This window comes from Manacus candei, unplaced genomic scaffold, assembly GCF_025592945.1.
Source record: "Manacus candei isolate 608988 ecotype Guabito, Panama unplaced genomic scaffold, ASM2559294v1 h1tg000153l, whole genome shotgun sequence".
In the NCBI taxonomy this organism is placed as follows: domain Eukaryota; kingdom Metazoa; phylum Chordata; class Aves; order Passeriformes; family Pipridae; genus Manacus; species Manacus candei.
Genome location: NW_026138201.1, coordinates 3,967,004 through 3,983,847, shown reverse-complemented (window position 1 = coordinate 3,983,847; position 16,844 = coordinate 3,967,004). Strand labels below are relative to the sequence as shown.

The 16,844-nt window shown below is 44.2% G+C and overlaps 1 protein-coding gene across 2 annotated transcripts; it reads left to right on the top strand.

Moving 5' to 3' along the window:
* Positions 1–402: 402 nt before the first annotated feature.
* LOC127463248 (NADH-cytochrome b5 reductase 3) lies at positions 403–16,828 on the top strand. 2 transcript variants are annotated; one of them, XM_051772477.1, is made up of 9 exons: positions 403–492; positions 3,984–4,115; positions 7,492–7,564; positions 9,764–9,870; positions 10,651–10,785; positions 11,666–11,744; positions 11,864–11,949; positions 14,070–14,169; positions 14,717–16,828. In XM_051772477.1, exons 1-9 carry the CDS (start codon positions 472–474, stop codon positions 14,887–14,889), a joined length of 906 nt encoding a protein of 301 aa, XP_051628437.1. In that variant the 5' UTR covers positions 403–471; the 3' UTR covers positions 14,890–16,828. The 2 variants fall into 2 exon arrangements, with proteins under 2 accessions (XP_051628437.1, XP_051628436.1); XM_051772476.1 differs by lacking the exon at positions 403–492 and adding an exon at positions 559–622.
* The last annotated feature ends 16 nt before the right edge of the window (positions 16,829–16,844 follow it).

Genomic DNA, 16,844 nt, shown 5'->3' with positions numbered 1-16,844 from the left:
TAGGTTGGATATTAGCAGGAATTTTTTACAGACAGTGATCAGACATTGGAATGGGCTGCCCAGGGAGGTGGTGGAGTCACCATCCCTGGAGGTTTTTAAAATGAGACTGCATGTGGCATCAGTGCCATGGTCTGGTAGCCATGGCGGAGTTGAATCAAGGGTTGGACTTGACGATCTCGGAGGTCTTTTCCAACCTGACTGATTCTATGATTCTAAGAGCTGTCTGTCACTAACCGGACTCTGGGGTTATTTAGGCAGTTAATAGAGGGCAAAAGGGCTGTGACAACACTGGCAACCCCTCAGTGCCCGCGGGAACAACCCTGCCCTCGGCCACGACCAGCTCCCGCCCGGTGTGACGTCACGGGGCGGGAGCTCAGCTCGGCAGCGTGACGCCACGGGGCGGGGCGGGAGGCGCATACCGCCGTGACGTCACGGGGCGGAGTGGGCTGGGGCGGTGTCCTCGGGGCAGCGATGGGGGCGCAGCTTAGCGTGGTGAGTGTTGGGGAGCGGCTGCGACCGGGAGCGGGATGGCACGGCATGGCATGGCATGGCATGGCATGGCATGGCATGGCATGGCATGGCAGCGGAGCATAGCATAGCGGTCCCTGCGCCCCACGGTGCGGTATGGTCCCCCCTGCCCACCTCCTGCTCTTCCCGCGGAACACCCGAGGCCTGGCGGTGCCCCAGCGTGTCCCCGCTGCCTCCCGCGGCTCCGGCCCCCGCCGTGGTGGTGGTGCCGGCGGTGGTGGCGTTTGTTCGCCCTCGGCTCCACGAATAAGTGTGTGCTGTTGTTGTTCAGAGGCCCTGAACCCTCCGGCTAGGCAGCTGCGGGGGTGCGGTTTTCCCTCCGTCGGGATCAGCTGAAAGAGAGGAGGTTTATATCGGATATTAGGAAGACTTTCTTCACTGTGAGGGTGGTGAGGCACTGGAACAGATTGCCCGAGGTTGTGGCTGCCCCATCCGTGGAAGTGTTCAAGGCCAGATTGGACGGGGCTCGGAGCAACCTGGGCTAGTGGAAGGTGTCCCTGCCCATGGCAGGGGGTTGGAACTGGATGAGCTTTAATGTCCCTTCCAACCCAGCCCCATTCTGTGATTCCATGATCATTCCTACTGAGTGGTGGGGTCTGCAGCACTGTCATCTCTCCCATGCATCATTCCCCTCTTTCCCCAGACCTTAATCCCTGTTTCTTTTGTCTTATGTACCTGCTCAAACGCTTCTGGGTTTGTGAGAGGGGCAGGACGGAGCTGGATGCAACGTGCTCGTTTGGGCACGGCTTCTTGTTAGATGCATTGAAGGGAGGAGATGAGGCACATGCTGAAGCTGCAAAAGTGAAGAAATCCCTTTATCCTCTTATTTTCTAAAACAGATGAGAAGATTGTCTAGCTAAGATCACTTCAGAAACAGGGTTTGAATGAGGAAGTGTGGGGAGGGGAATTGGAGCTGAGGGTAACGGTTTTCATGCCAAAGCAGGGTTTGATTTGTGTGTTTGTAGGGCAGGTCGGTGATGGAGTGTCCAGCCTGAAGCTGTGTTTAACTGTGCCCTGCTCACCACGCCCCTGCAGCTGGCAGTCTCCATGCTATGGCTTTTCTCTTTGTTATCACACTGAGGTCTGTTTCCATGAATAAAAATTCCTGCCCAGTTACTAATTCTGTGTTCTCTGTTAGCAGAGATTTGTGCAGCTGGAAATGATGAGTCACCAGGTCCTCATTTAGTGATTTCCAGGCCTTTTTGTCAAGCTAGTCACTCTCAGCTGCTGGAGACCTGATGCAGCTTCCATGGATGCAGTGCAGTTATCTTCATTAACACTTTGGTCTGCCCCATGCTGAGAGTTTATTGATCACTTTTAACCCAGAGAATGTTTTTCTTAGCAGGCATAACTTTTTATACTCATTCAGCCTTCAGTTCTTCCCCTTTTTTCTCTGCCCACTTGCTGATAGTGTCTGAGTAAGGAACTGAAATTATCTGAATTGGTGGGTGTGCTGTTTCTTTCTAGGCCAGATGCGACGAGGCTTTTGCACTAATTGACCATGAATAACAAATTGCCTTCCACGAGGCAAACGCTGTGTTCAGATTGTTTGTCAAAATCAAACTGCATTCTGTTCCAGTACACTCACTGCTTCACAAAGTGATGGTGATGCACATTTGGGGACAGTGTGTTAATCTCATTTACTGAACAGCTGTGGGAGTTTTTGCTTGACAACTGATGACCTGAAAATTATTTGCAAGGATGGGAGAAAACATTTACCTCTGCACACAGGTGGAGAAAGTGACTTGCAGAGATGACAGTTTGAACTCCACCCTCCTCTTGCATTCCCAGTCGTGATACTGACATTAATGTTGGAGTTGGGACTGAGCCTGAGGTTTTGAATTCCCATTTTCAACTGCATTTTTGCCAGACAACAGCAGCATTGCTTGCAGTTTTTTGGTCCATTTTAGACAGGCACATTTGTAAATGAAACTATTTTGACACATGAATATTTCATTTGAAACACTATCTGCCTCAGAGTCAGATTGCTGTTGCCACCAGGTCTCATTCACCTGCTGAATTCTCATTAGGGAGTTTATTTGCTGCTCTGTTGCTGTCTTAACTCTCCTCACTTCCCCTTTTTTGTGTCAGTAACAAAAGTTCTTCCCGGAGCTGCAGTAGTCTAGTGGATCTGTGGGAGTTAAGGAAAACATTCCTATAAACTTCAGCTTCTTCACGAACAAGATGTGTGGAGCTATTTCAGTTTGTTCCAAATAAAAGTGAAAAATGCAGTGTGTGGGTATGGCATGGTGTGTCCCGAAGCTGTACACTGTGTCGATGCATTTTAAACCCCTACAGCAGCATCTTAAGAAGGGGGAAATTATGCTGTCCCTTACACAGTTCTAGTAATAATAATGTAGGAGCGGTTTGGGTTTGTTTTTTGTTTCTTTGTTTTTTTTTTAAATAGTCTCCTGACCACTGTCACACTTGCAGAAATACCGGTCAGGTCCCTTTAAAACGAAATGAAAGTGAAAGCTAACCAGGCAGGACTGTGAGCTCACTTTTTGATTTTTGCTGTAGTCATGCTTTCCACCTCTCCTCTGTTAAAGCACTGAATAACAAATTACAGAGTCTGAGAGAATTTTTATAAGTAGTTGTTCTCTGTGGATGGAGGAGCACAGACACTGGGAGGCCAGGGAGCCTAAATAATTCACTAAGAGACAGGAGCCCTGGCTCTGGCCAAAGCTTTCAGGGGGACCCATTGCCCAGTGGGCAGCAGAGGCTGTGGAGATGATTCAGAGACTGGAGCATCTCCCTGACCAGGAAAGGCTGAGGGAGCTGGGGCTGTTCAGCCTCAAGGAGAGACACTGAGAGGGGACCTCATCCATGTGTGTCAGTGTGTGCAGGGAGGGGGCAGAGGATGGGCCAGGCTCTGCTCAGGAGTGCCCGAGGCCACGGGCAGGAACTGATGCCAAGGGAGTTCCACCTGGACATGAGGAAGAACTTCTTTGCTGTGCAGTGACCGAGTACTGAACAGATTGCCCAGAGAATGTGTGGAGTCTCCCTCACTGGGGATATTCCAGAGCTGTCTGGACACAATCCTGTGCCATGTGCTCTGGGATGACCCTGCTGGAGCAGGGACCAGATGACCCACTGTGGTCCCTTCCAGCCTAATCTGCACGTGCCAGTGGGAGGCTGGGGGACATGGGATGTAGGGGGTGAGCATCTGGGACATTTAGGGGAGGAGTAGCTGGGAATCCTGGTCAGCTGCAAGTGCCTCAGCACTGAACACCAGGTATTCATAAAGCAAATTTCTGTGTTACACTTGCTGGTATTTGTCTGTTGTTGTTTGGTATTTTTTAATAATACTTCCTCTTCATGCTCATATTAGTACAAAGAAACACTTTATTTTTTTTTGGTGGCTGGATTGTCCTGTCATGCTACCACAGATCTTCTCACTAAAATGACTTGCTCTCATTGTGCACAAGTCTAACACTCTTTCTGTGTTGCTGCAGTTGCGTCAGGTTGTGACATACCCAATATGGCTCATCTACACCACCATCATGAGGATTTTCAGGAATCCCCATCCTGCCATCACTCTGAAGGATCCTGAAGTGAAGTACGCTTTGAGGCTGATTGATAAGGAGGTAAGTGCATGTGGAGTGCTGAGCATGACCTCTCCATGGACACTGTGAAATGCTCAGAGCTTCTGAAATCTTGGGTAATGTCACAGCAGGGTGAACACAACTATGCTGATACTGATTCCTGGTACTAGATTGTTGTATTTTAATATGTTACAGGAAGAAAAGTGTTTACATCATTGAAAGGTGTTTAAGTCCTTGACAGCACCTGAGCTGTCTCAGCTTCTCTTTGTTAAAAGTACCTTCTAGTACAGAATGAAATCTCTGCTCAACCAGGATTTCAGAGGAAAGTCATGACCCTTTCAGGGATGGATCTTGCCATCAGAAGTTGGTAACTCAGCTTGTGGGAAGGGGATCAAAGCCACCAAAGGTGAACAGTCCAGGTTCCCCTTGCATAAACCTGGGGATAGAAATCTTGGGTTTTTGGGTGTAAAGTCACACTTGAGGATCTTTTTAGTGTTGACTTTTTAAGTCAATGAACTAGTCAGAAATTTATCAGAAGACTTTTGATAAAAAGAACTTTGGACTGGAACAGAGCTTTTGAGGTGTAGGCAGTGCACTGATAGATTGACTTTCACTTGTTCTGCCTGTCAAGGAAAACAGAATTGCCATTCAAAATCCTGGTTTCATGGGAACTGAAAGCTTCCTGTGGCTTGGGCTGAGCTGCATTGCTGAGTTTATATCCCATGTGTACTTATGGAATTTATTTCCCATGTGTACTGCAGCCACTCTATTATTATATACTCTCTGCTTTCTCATGAGATGGGAGCACGTGGCTGCAGGTACAGCTTGACCTGCAGGAGGGGAGGGAAGCTGAGGCGCTGCACAGGCTTCTGACAGTCCAACTACTTGCATGTTTCTGCTGGACTAGTTCGGAACAGAAGAGAATTCACAGGTTTTTTGCTAAATACTGATTATTTTTTTTCACACTCTTGTTATTTTTGTATGCTTTTCATTGATATTAGGGTGGAGGAAGAGCTCATATGTAACCAGGTCAAAGGACACTGACCTGTTGGAGCAAGTCCAGAGGAGGGACACCGGGATGATCAGAGGGATGGAGCAGCTCTGCTGTGAGGAAAGGCTGAGAGAGTTGGGATTGTTCAGCCTGTGAAAGAGAAGGCTTTGGGGTGACCTAATTGTGGCCTTCCAGTACCTGAAGGGAACCCACAAGGAAGATGGAGAGAGACTATTTCCAAGGGCCTGGAGTGACAGGATAAGGGGGGAATGGCTTCAAACTGACAGAGAGTAGGCTTAGAGTGGATATTAGGAAGAAATTCTTCCCTGGGAGGGTGGGGAGGCCCTAGCACAAGTTGCCTAGAGAAGCTGTGGCTGCCCCATCCCTGGAAGTGTTGAAAGCCAAGTTGGCTCTGAGCAACCTGGGCTAGTGGAAGGTATCCCTGGGTTGAACCTGGATGATCTTTAAGGTCCCTTCCAACCCAAACCATTCTGTGATCCTATGAATGTGCCCAAATGGAGTATTCCATACCTCCCATCTTTTGAATGGAGAAATAGGGGTCCCAAGGCTGCTTCCTAGTGTTTAACACAAGAAAAAAATGTCATAATATAGTTAGGTGTGCTAATTAAATTTATGCCTTAAAAACCCAACAACTTCAGTCTGGTTGGTTGGTTTTATAATGGTGAGCATCATTCATTGGTTGCCTTTCAGTGCCTTCAGCAAAAACTGCCCTCCAGCTTTGCATTTGCAACTTTAGACAGGAGTGCCTGGCCAGGGGCTTTCAGGAGTTCAGGGCAATGCCAAGGGATGGCATTGGGGAATGCAACCAAAGTGATCCCATGCTGGAAATGGCTCCTGCATCCCGATTCAAGGCTGTCTGTAATGCAGCCTTGACTCCCAGCTTGCAGAATGGCTGGCTCAGTGTCTTGCCGGTGTGAGAGAGCAGAGGCACAACCTTGCTGATCTCGGTATTAGGAATGTCTGGAGACTCTTCGTGTTTCTCACAGTTGCCTCTTGTGATGCACCAAAATACTTGTGTTCAGTCACCTTCAGCTGAGCCATCCTGACTTTAACTGATAAGATGAATTCCCAAGTGGGAATTCAGAACTTGCTGCTTTCTGTATGAGGGTAAAGACAGCATAATAAAAATACAGGAGTATTGGCAAAATCCAGCTTTGAAGTGGTGAAGCTGATGCTGAAATTTCCACTCAGGAACAGCAGAAGTCAGTGTGAAAGCAGCAGTGTTAACTCCATAGCAGTTGTCTTTCTAGAGGAATTTCTAATGGAAGTTACTGCTCCTGAGTAGACGTAAGTACAGAGAAACCCTTTTTTGACTGCCAATTAGTTCCATTTTCCTTCAGGATTTACCTTAAAATGAGTTGTGAAGAAAATTTCATCAGTGTGAGCAGAGTAAGGGAAGATGAAGTAAACTCTGATGAGGAAGGAATCTGTCTCCATTGGTTATTTTAAAAACAAATAAATAAACAAATAAGGATTACAATATTTTATGGAATGTTCATGAAATTTCCTCTAGTCCCATAGGGCTTTTAAAAAAGGAAGTCACTGGATGAGGCATTAAGCTCTGTGCTGTGTCTTTCTGTCTTTCTTTGCTGTGTTTTCCATTCCCATGAATAGGACCTGATTTTTAAAATATAAAACTTACATAGCATAAGAAATAACATTTTATGTACTTATTGCCAAAATTTTGTTCAAGGTATGACTTTCCTGGTAAAAGATTAGAATAATTATCCCATCTGGACTGCATATATTGTCATAATTTTATAATAGAGTTTATATCTAAATATAGTGCTCTTTTCAATTTTATTTACAGGTTAGTTCAGTTTTTACAGGGAAAATATTTTTAAGGCTCTTAGTATAGCAAAAGGAGCAAGGTTGCTACTTCCTAATCTTGACAGCCACTGGTGTCTTCTGAAATCATCTTCTGCATTGAAATAGTTACTTCATCTGATTTTGAGAGATCAAAATCAAAATATTTTGGCCTTGAACTACTGCATATTTAAACTTTAAATGAGAATTGAACAACTAATTAAATTTTATTTTGTGGCCTTCTGTGGAAGGCAGTGTAAATGTTCATAATATTTAGAAAGTTATTTATTCTTAATCTGCATATGAGGGTTATTAACTTTTGGTATTCATATTTTAAATATACAGCAGAACAGTACTTATTTCTATTTTTAATTCTATATTACTTCTCAAATATTTTGAGAGAAGTTTTCAGGGAGTTGAAGGAAAAGTTGACCTCAGAGTTCATATTTGTGCAAAAATTTCAGTTGGGGTGCTGCTCTCCCCCAGATACTTAATCCTGCAGGAGGCCAACACAAACCAGTGTGTTGATTTTACAAGTGAAATCACAGACTTTAAATCCCAACAACACAGCTTTTTGTTCTTTTCATTTTCCCCTTTCAGGAAGTTAGTCACGACACAAGAAGATTCCGATTTGCTCTCCCTTCCATGGAACATGTCCTGGGTCTCCCTTTAGGTACGTTCCTTAGAAAGAATCCAAGTGTTGTTAATTATCCTACCGTAGATTTTATGGGGATTTTTTTTTCCCTATGTTTTGAGCTGTTGAATTTTCAATACTCTCCCTGTGGCTTGAGCTGGTATTTGGAGCTTTGCAAGATTATCCTCACGCTGTGTGTAATCTGCAGGGTCTGCAATCTGGTGTGTTTACAGGGAGTGTACATCCACCTTGTTTCCCTGAAGGGAACACAAACAAACACTGGTCTTTACTTGTATTTTTCCAGTCTCAGCTGGAAATTTTCCTGTGGTGCTTGATCCCTTTCCATCCCCTGGGGCACCACTCTGAGCTACCTCTCCTCTAACACACATGGTTCACCAGATGATCTCCTCCTCACTTCTGAATTTGCAGCCAGTCTCATGGAATTTTTCAATCCCTGTGGGGCAGCTGCTTCCATAGGCCTTGCCTTCCATAATATCTTAGTGCCATTGTATACAAGCTACTGCTTGTATAAAAAGCATTTAATTGTGGCTTGTGTTTAATAGTGAATTCTGCTTTAACAAGCTGTTGAACTGATCTGTGGCTCAGGTGCTTTGTGGTTGTTGTCAGCACCTTTCCAGCATTCCAGCCCACGGGGTGAAGTTCCCTCTTGTCTAGGGTGTTATTAATCTCTTGATCCCTTTAAGAAGCCCTTGCCCATAAGGAACATTGAGGAGTGGTTTGCTGGGTGAGATTTGGGAAGCAGAGAGAGCTGGAAGCCAGTGAGGGTGGAAAAGCAGGAAGGAGCAGCAGAGCTGCAGCTCTGGGACGGGTACCAGTGTGTGTGCTCTGCTTGGTTAGTCCAGCACCAGCACTAGTTCCCACCAGCTGGAGCGCTGTAGGAAAACACACTGGAAAATTCATCCCGAGGGAGAGGGGATTGTGTGTGTGTGGCCCCACCAGTAGGCTGCCAATGTCCTATCAGGGCAGGGAAAAGCTCTAACCAGTAAGAGCCTAAGACATGTTTTCTCTCTGGGAGGAGCCCCTTTTCTGAGTTTGTACCAATTCTTGTGGGATGTGCCCCAAGAGCAGTCCAGGCTGACAGTCTGCAGTGGTCACCACAGCTCTGTTCCGGGAGGAGGGGGTAGTGGGGCCACTCCTTGCCTGGAGGAGGAACAGGTCTTCCCTGTGCTGCCAGATGTGTGGAGGCTTTGCTGAGGGGGTTATAGGAACGACCCTTATGCTCTGTCCGCGTACAGCTTCAGGTGAGTTGTGGTTGCTCATTTCCCTGGTCACCAGGTAGCACATCTTCATCCACCCACTACTTTGCCTGCACTTTGTGATCCTCCTGAAATAAGGAATTAACCTTGCCTGAATGGTCAGCTGCTTCTGAAGCTGATGGAATATGGTTATTACGATATTTCACAGAGCAGCTCGTGGTAAAATCCCCTCTTTGTGTTCCCATAACAGGCAGGGGTGGTAGTTTGTTCTGTTGACCTAGCTGTGATAAAATAACAAAAAACAAATGCCCCTCTGCCTTCCCCTCAGTTATTCTTCACTTGGATCTCTTCAGAATGTTGGGATTTTATAAGAATACCTTTCTTAGATGCTAATTTATATTTTTTTTCAGAAAAAAAATGTTGACATTGAGAAAAGAAACTACTGTAGAGAGTTCAGAGAATGTGTGACAGGTGGAAATGTGATCACTGCATTCACATGTTAAACTGGAGGAGTAGCAGGGTTAGAAAAGGGGTTTGTGTCTGGGCAGCCTTAGCAAAGAGACCTCCTGGAAGATGTGGGGGGATCTGTGGTCAAAATAAGAACACTTATTAACTCAGTGTAACTAAGAGATTAATAAAGAGGTGTGAACAGCACTGGACAGGTTTCCCCTCCTGTGGCCTTTTTACTTGTCTGTACAGGAGAGGCAAATCACATCTTTTGCAAGATCTCACGTACATTTAGGGCTGTGGTAAATGTAAGTACATGAAGGTGCCAGAAGAGATGTGACTGACACATAAAATTGGCAGCAGAGTTGTCTGCCCTTGCAGGTAAAATCTGTGCATGGTTAACAACTCTGGCAAGATGTTACAGTGTCAGGAAAGTGAGAGAGGAAGAAGTGATGCCCCAAAATAAGGTAGTTAGGAGAACTTTGAGGCTGCTTTTGAAGTCTGTGTACAGTGGACATCCATAGAATAAAAATCTTTTGAAAGAAAATGGCTTTTTTCACTTCCCTGCATGCAGGGCAGCACATCTACCTGTCTGCACGGATCGATGGAGCTCTGGTTGTCAGACCTTACACTCCAGTCTCCAGTGATGATGACAAGGGCTTTGTGGATCTTGTTGTCAAGGTGAGAATGTCATGCTCTGTTACCTACAACCCACCAGGCATTTTGCAGACACCTCTTTAGTGTCTCCTGAGATGCTGCATCATTTCCTGTACTCCCATATTGCAGTTTTCCACAATCTGGGGAGACCTGCAGATGTTCATACACTTTTTAATCCTTCTGAAATAAGAAATTAACCTTGCCTGGATGGTCAGCTGCTTCTGAAGCTGGTGTAATATGGTCATTATGATCACTGAGAACAGTGATCATGATTGTTACTGATCCAAGCAGTGTGAATGACTGATTTAATTGGTAAGAATGTGATTTTAAGTCTTAGGATAATGTCCTTTTGTTTTGCCTCCTGGTAGCTAGATTACCTAGCTAGGCTACCTGTCATTTAAAGCTGACAGGAATTTAAAATATTAATATCTGCACTGGACTTGCTCTCAGAATTTTACTTTTTGAAATTCCTGGTGTGGGCTTCTTTCTTTATTTTTTCTACCCTTTTTGAACTTGGGTGTAAATCATGCTGATTATTATTGAAACCTTTTGTGTTACAGAAATACAATGGAGAAATTGCCAGTCTGTGTCCAAAAACTGGGGCAAGAGTGGCATTTTAATCTTCCTTTTTGTCAGTCAGATCTGCACTGATATTCCTTTAGGGAGTAATTATGTTCTTTGCATGAGGACTATGTGTATAAATATTACCTAAATATATTATTATTCCTATAAACCTAAATATTTGAAGGGCAAATGCTCATCTCTGAGCTGTGAGATCAGTTCCTTCATTGTTGTTTTTAACAGATCTACTTCAGAGGTGTCCACCCAAAGTTTCCTGATGGGGGAAAGATGTCTCAGTACTTGGACAGCCTGAAAATAGGGGACACCATTGACTTCAGAGGACCAAGTGGCCTACTTGTCTACAAAGGAAAAGGCAAGGCTGGTTTGAAAGATATAACTTATCCAGAGTAAATAATACAGGAAAAATTACTTACTACTATAGAAGTGCTTGTTATTGATATTGTTCTCAAACAAGGGAGTTTTCTCCCTGTTGTCATGGCCATAGTTTATACACTGATAAAAACACTTGGCATTTACACTGCCCAGTGCTAATTTCCCAAGAGCAAATGAACTTTAGGAGCAGGCAGGACTTTTGTATCAATATAAAATAACTCACTTTGGCACAGTGCAGCCCTCAGTATGTCACAAAAACCTTCTGGCAGTTTTGTGAGCAGCAGAACTCCCAACACATGATTTTCCAGAGCTTTGTATGTAGTATTCATGCTATCCTGGATGAAGAGGGGTATGAATACAACAAATACAACATTCTGGGGAGTTTCAAGCTCTCTGTCAGATCTGACTGAAACTGCCAAATCACCTCAAAAAGAGAAAAATATAGAAAAAAATACACAAAATATACAAAATACACACCCTGCATATTTCAGGTTGCCCCTTAAAATAATCTGCACAGGGTAAATAAACTCTCTGAGCAGATTAATTCCTTTCTGTAGAACTTCTTCCAGAATCTGGGTTTCCGAATATCACTGGGGGTATGGGATATGAGCAAACAGGTAGTGATGAAGTACAGTGATGTCTTGATGTCAGAAGTAATAACCCATGTCAGTGTTATTGTCACATGTCTTACAACCTCTCATCATCTTGCAGGATTTGTTTTGATTCGTGACATCTTCACCTTTGCTGTTTGCTGGGAGGGAAAGGTGACGGGGCTGAAACAAAGGCAATTAGGGACTGGAAAGGGATAACAGGCGGTGTTTGCTGCTTTCCTCAATGTTTTGCATCTCCTCTCTCTTCAGGCAAGTTTGATATTCGGCCAGAAAAGAAAGCTGACCCAGTTACTAAGACAGTGAAATATGTGGGGATGATTGCAGGTGGGACTGGTATGTATCTATAAGGATTCACCCCTGGTTTCTAAGAGCTGGGAGATACATTTTCTCTCACTTATCCTTTCTTTTGCTCCTTCACACTCTCACATCACTGACATGCCTTTCTCTCCCAGGGATAACCCCAATGTTGCAGATCATTAAAGCAATCATGAAAGACAAAGATGACCCCACCATTTGTCAGCTGCTGTTTGCTAATCAGGTAATTCTCTCCTTTTTTTCTGTCTGTGAAGTTTTACTTAACTAGCAGAAATCCTTTCTGAGGAACCTTGGTACAGAAATACAAACCCTGAGGGGAGAAGTGAACTGAGATGTTGAAAACTTTCCATATAAAAGCACTACAAACAATTGGGATTTTAGCATTGCTACAGAAATGCCACTTTCCTCCCAGCTAATGCTTGTTTTCCTGTGACTCATTGCTCTGCTTCTAATCCAGTTCATGAGTGTTTTAAAACTCTGCATTCCTTTGGGCAAGTTCTTTAACGTTTTGCCCAGACTTTCAGAGCTGTCTTTGTTAGTGGACAGAGGTGGATATTTGTCTCCATCAGCAACTTTGACTCCCCAGCTTTGTAGCAGGGTTTGCATGTGGGGTCTTCCTCTTTGAGGACACTTTAGGTGAGGCTTTGAATATCTCCATCTAATAAGTATTTGTTTCTGGATTACGAGTCATTATTTGTGGGGAGCCTCACTTCCTGCCTGTGTTTTTTAGCTTCTTTAGGCTCTTCTCTATTATTCCTCTCTCCTCTCGCATTCAGTGTGTCCTCATTTATTTGTACCATATCTAAGCACACAAGACAGATGGAGAGACTATTTCCAAGGGCATGGAGTGACAGGATAAGGGGGGAATGGCTTCAAACTGACAGAGAGTAGGCTTAGAGTGGATATTAGGAAGAAATTCTTCCCTGGGAGGGTGGGGAGGCCCTAGCACAGGTTGCCCAGAGAAGCTGTGGCTGCCCCATCCCTGGAAGTGTTGAAGGCCAGGTTGGATGGGGCTCTGAGCAACCTGGGCTTGTGGAAAGTTTCCCTGCCCTTGGGAGGGGGATTGGAATGAGATGATCTTTAAGGTCCTTCCCAACCCGGGCCATTCTAATATTCTGTGATTCTGTGATAGCTGAGTTACAACCTGAGGTTTTTCTGCCCACAAGCTATTATCCAAGTGCCAAGATTCCCTTTCCTAAGAAGCCCTGCCAGTGCCCTCTGCTACTGGCTGGAGCAGCTGGTCTCTGCCAAGCCTTATGAGTTGGCATGAAGTGCAGTGGTGTCAGAGCAGGCAGGTTTGCTGTGAGTAATTCAGGATGACTAACACAGGGCTGGAGCTACTTTAGTAACACAGAAAACTCAGTGCTGCTTGGAGGGAGGGCTGGAGGAACAATTCCCTGTGTGTGAGCAACAGGCTGGATAAACATCAGTCCAAGGCCTTCTAGTCCTTGCGCCAGTAACTGCACAAATAGAAGGCAGTTATAAAAAAATATTTAAATATTTAAAATATTTTAACATATTTAAAACAATGTACATGGGCTCCTGCTGTGCTGGTTGTCACTCTTTGAATTGGTCAGACCCAGTAATAGCTTTTCTGGACCTGCAGCTGTAGGTGCTCCAGGAATAGGCACCTTCTTGGGAATAGCTGCTGGCACATTCCTCCTCACCCTCCCGGTTACAGACATAGCAGTGACCTCAGTGCCAGATTACTGAGGCTGCAGAGGATGGCACCGCTTTTAGTCTATACCCTTTCCCTTCCTGCTCAGATTGCAGCTTTTCCTACAGAAATAAGGCTTTCTTCTGGCCTTCAATGATGTTGCATCAGGGAGGAGCAAACTTGATACTCTGGGTAGCATTTGTTCTTCCAACCAGAACTTGATACCCTTTTGTTTATTTGTTCCACATCCTTTTTAAAAACCAAGCAGTCTGCATATGGCAATGCTGATGATGCTTGAGTTGGCAAAGGTGAAAGGGAGGTATTTCTGTGCATTCGTGATTAGTTTTTTGATTAAAGTTGCTTTTGTAATAGTGCTAAAAAGGGCTTTATTCTTCTGATTCCCTGATTAGGTGGTGGTTCTGTGTTTGGATCCAAGTTCTGCTTTGTTTCATTTTTAGAGGGAAGGCATGGCATGGTCAGGATTTGGGAAAGTTATTATGACCCTTTTTATTAGCTCTGCCACAGGATAGGCATGGAAATAACTTGTGCTTGCTCTCTTCAACCTGTAAAACAGAGTTGAATCATCTGTTCCATCTCTCAGGACTCGTAGAGTAGCTGCTGCTCTGTGGTCACGTGAGGGCTGCACTCAGATGCAGTGTGTGATCATTGTTTTCCTCATCCTGCAGACTGAGAAGGATATCCTGCTGCGTTCCGAGCTGGAGGAGATCCAGGCTCAGAATCCCAGTCGCTTTAAGTGCTGGTACACGGTGGACAAAGCACCCGAAAGTAAGAGCTAAACTGCCACTTCATGTGACTTCTGAGTATTAATGCACATGTTTCACAGGAGACATGCATGTCACTGTGTATTCCTGAGTTTAATGATCGATTGCTTGCCTGATGAATGTCGGGATGCACCCAGTAGCATCATTCCTCACACAGGGATGCACTGAGGTGCAGTTAGTGTCCTCCTGGAATTTTTGATCACTGTTTCTTTTCTTTGATATTTGGGAATTTTGAACTGACCTTAGACCCCCCTGAAGACTGTTCTGCAGACTTTCACTCTCATATGTGAAACCAGACCAAAACTAGGAGAAAAAACTGTCAGTCTTACTGTGCCCAAAGGTTTGGGTCAGAATCTTTTTGACATCCAGGACTGGGAATGTGATGGTTAAACCCATGACCTCACTATATTATATCCCAGTATAACTGATTATCACTGTGAGCATTTTCCAACCAGGAACAACTTTATCAGCTGGATTGCTCCTTTCTAACGTGACCTGTGTCTGTCTTTTCCTCTTTTTTCCCCTTTCCCCACTTTCATTTTCTTTAACAGGTTGGGAATACAGCCAAGGATTTGTGAACCAAGAGATGATCAGAGATCACCTACCCCCACCTCAAAACGATGTTCTGATCCTCATGTGTGGACCCCCTCCAATGATCCAGTATGCCTGCATTCCCAACCTGGACAAACTGGGCTACTCCAAGGACATGAGGTTCTCCTTCTAAAGACGACTGGTAATTCAGAGATCTTATGGAGAAGGGAAGGAAAAAACCATTTAACAAGGAACAGGACAAAGTTACAGAGGGGGCTGATGCACAGTGCTGGGAAGCTACATTTACCTTAAAAATGCTGCTTATTTTCTGACTCTCTGGCAAGTAAGACACACAAGCTCAGCTGTACTAAAGCTGTGCCTGGACAGGTAATGGTGCCTCGTGCTCTGTGTGCTCCATCTCCAGGGAACACAGTGCAGCTGCTCAGGGCAGCACACACTCATTTATGCTTTTTCTTAGCTCTGTAATCAGGCAGCAGTAATATCCTACTTCCTAACACTGTGCACACCCAGGATTTTATTTGGTATGAACTATGGAAGTAATAGAATGTGGTGGATTATTCATGTTGCTTATGCCAAATTATAATCCTTGAGGAGCTTGTACAGTATGAGGGCCAGGAGTGTTTGCCTTGTATCCATGGTCTTTGCATCATCAGTTTAAAGATGCTTGTTGAGTTGAAGGATGCCAATTAACTATTTATGACTGAAGCTGTCCAAGCTGCCTTGTTAATCAAGACAGAAAGGCAGGCAGTGATACAAAATGGGTTTCCTTTGTATTAGCCTCTCTTAAATGCAAACACTTTCCCAGTTCTCATCCCTGGGCACTAAAAGAAACTAAAGAAGGCAGGAGGCTTTGGGCACTGTTCCACAAATCCCTGGAATTTGTTTGCTTGTAAGTGTGTGGAATACTGAAAAAAAATACTAGCTTTTGTATTTACTTTTAAATTGCGGGTGATGGCACAGGGGTAACAAAAGCAGTTGTTCTGTGTGTGAAAAAAATGCTGAGTGAAAACTGGATGGGATTTTTTTTGTTCATTGTTTCCCAGAGATGGATTTGGACTTAAGGGAGCTCAGGTTTCGTTGCCAGGGTGGGTTTTGGCAGGTAGCCCAGCTCTGGGTGTGGAATGCATCCCATGTTGCTCAGGCAAAGCTCCTGAGGGTTTTGCTTGGTACGGATGCCCAGGAACAGCCTTAAGTCACCAAACTGACAGCAAATTCAAATGTCTCACTGAATCTAAAGCTGTTCCTTGGGAGCTGTTTACTATAGCTCTAGCTTTTATTTTTTAATACACTTTTTTACAGAAAAAAAAGGAAAATTTAAGGCACCTTGCGTGCCGGACCTTCTGCTCCTGAACAGCAGAGATGCTGCTGAGGTTAGAGCTGCCCTAACAGGCAGTCTAGGAAACTAAAAATCTTGTTTCTGATGATGACATCAGAGTGACTGAAAGGGAGTTTAGTCATGTCTGAAGTACTGTGGGGTGCTAGGTCACAATGTCACTGTATAATACCAATTTTTAAAGATTCAGTAGGAATTCGAGGTTATAGCTTACTGTGTTTTCCTTTGTGCCTGTACAATAGATGGGTACTGTGTATTTAAAAGGTTCATTTTTCATCAAGAATTAAAAGGAGAAGATACAGTTAATTTAAGGAACCTCAACTAGATAATGTTGTTATTAGTTTTATTAATTCAGTGTTTGCCTCAAGTCTTCAATTTTTGACTTGTGCTTCTGAAACTTGTTCTTTAATACAATGCTCCAAAGTTGAAATACTACTCAAGTTTTAAGTTTCAGTCCCTTTTATGGAAGGCAAAAAGCAGAAATAGGAGAGAAGCTGCTGGTTTGTATCATTGTGGGATATGCACAGATTTTTTTTTCATGTTTTCTTATTAAAAGAACCAAACCAGAACCCTCGAGCTGATGATGCATCAACTATTTTGTATTACTTACTCTTTTCATTCAACTACTGGCTTTTTTTCATGTCTGTGTAAGAAATAAAGTATCTTGCAGGTGAATCACCTGTGTGTGAGCACATCATCTTCAGCCTTGTAAGAGACAAACTGTAAAATACTATAAAATGAAGGTTCAAAAGAGAAAAAAAAAAGTTAGGTTTGTTTACTCAAGTGTTAATCTT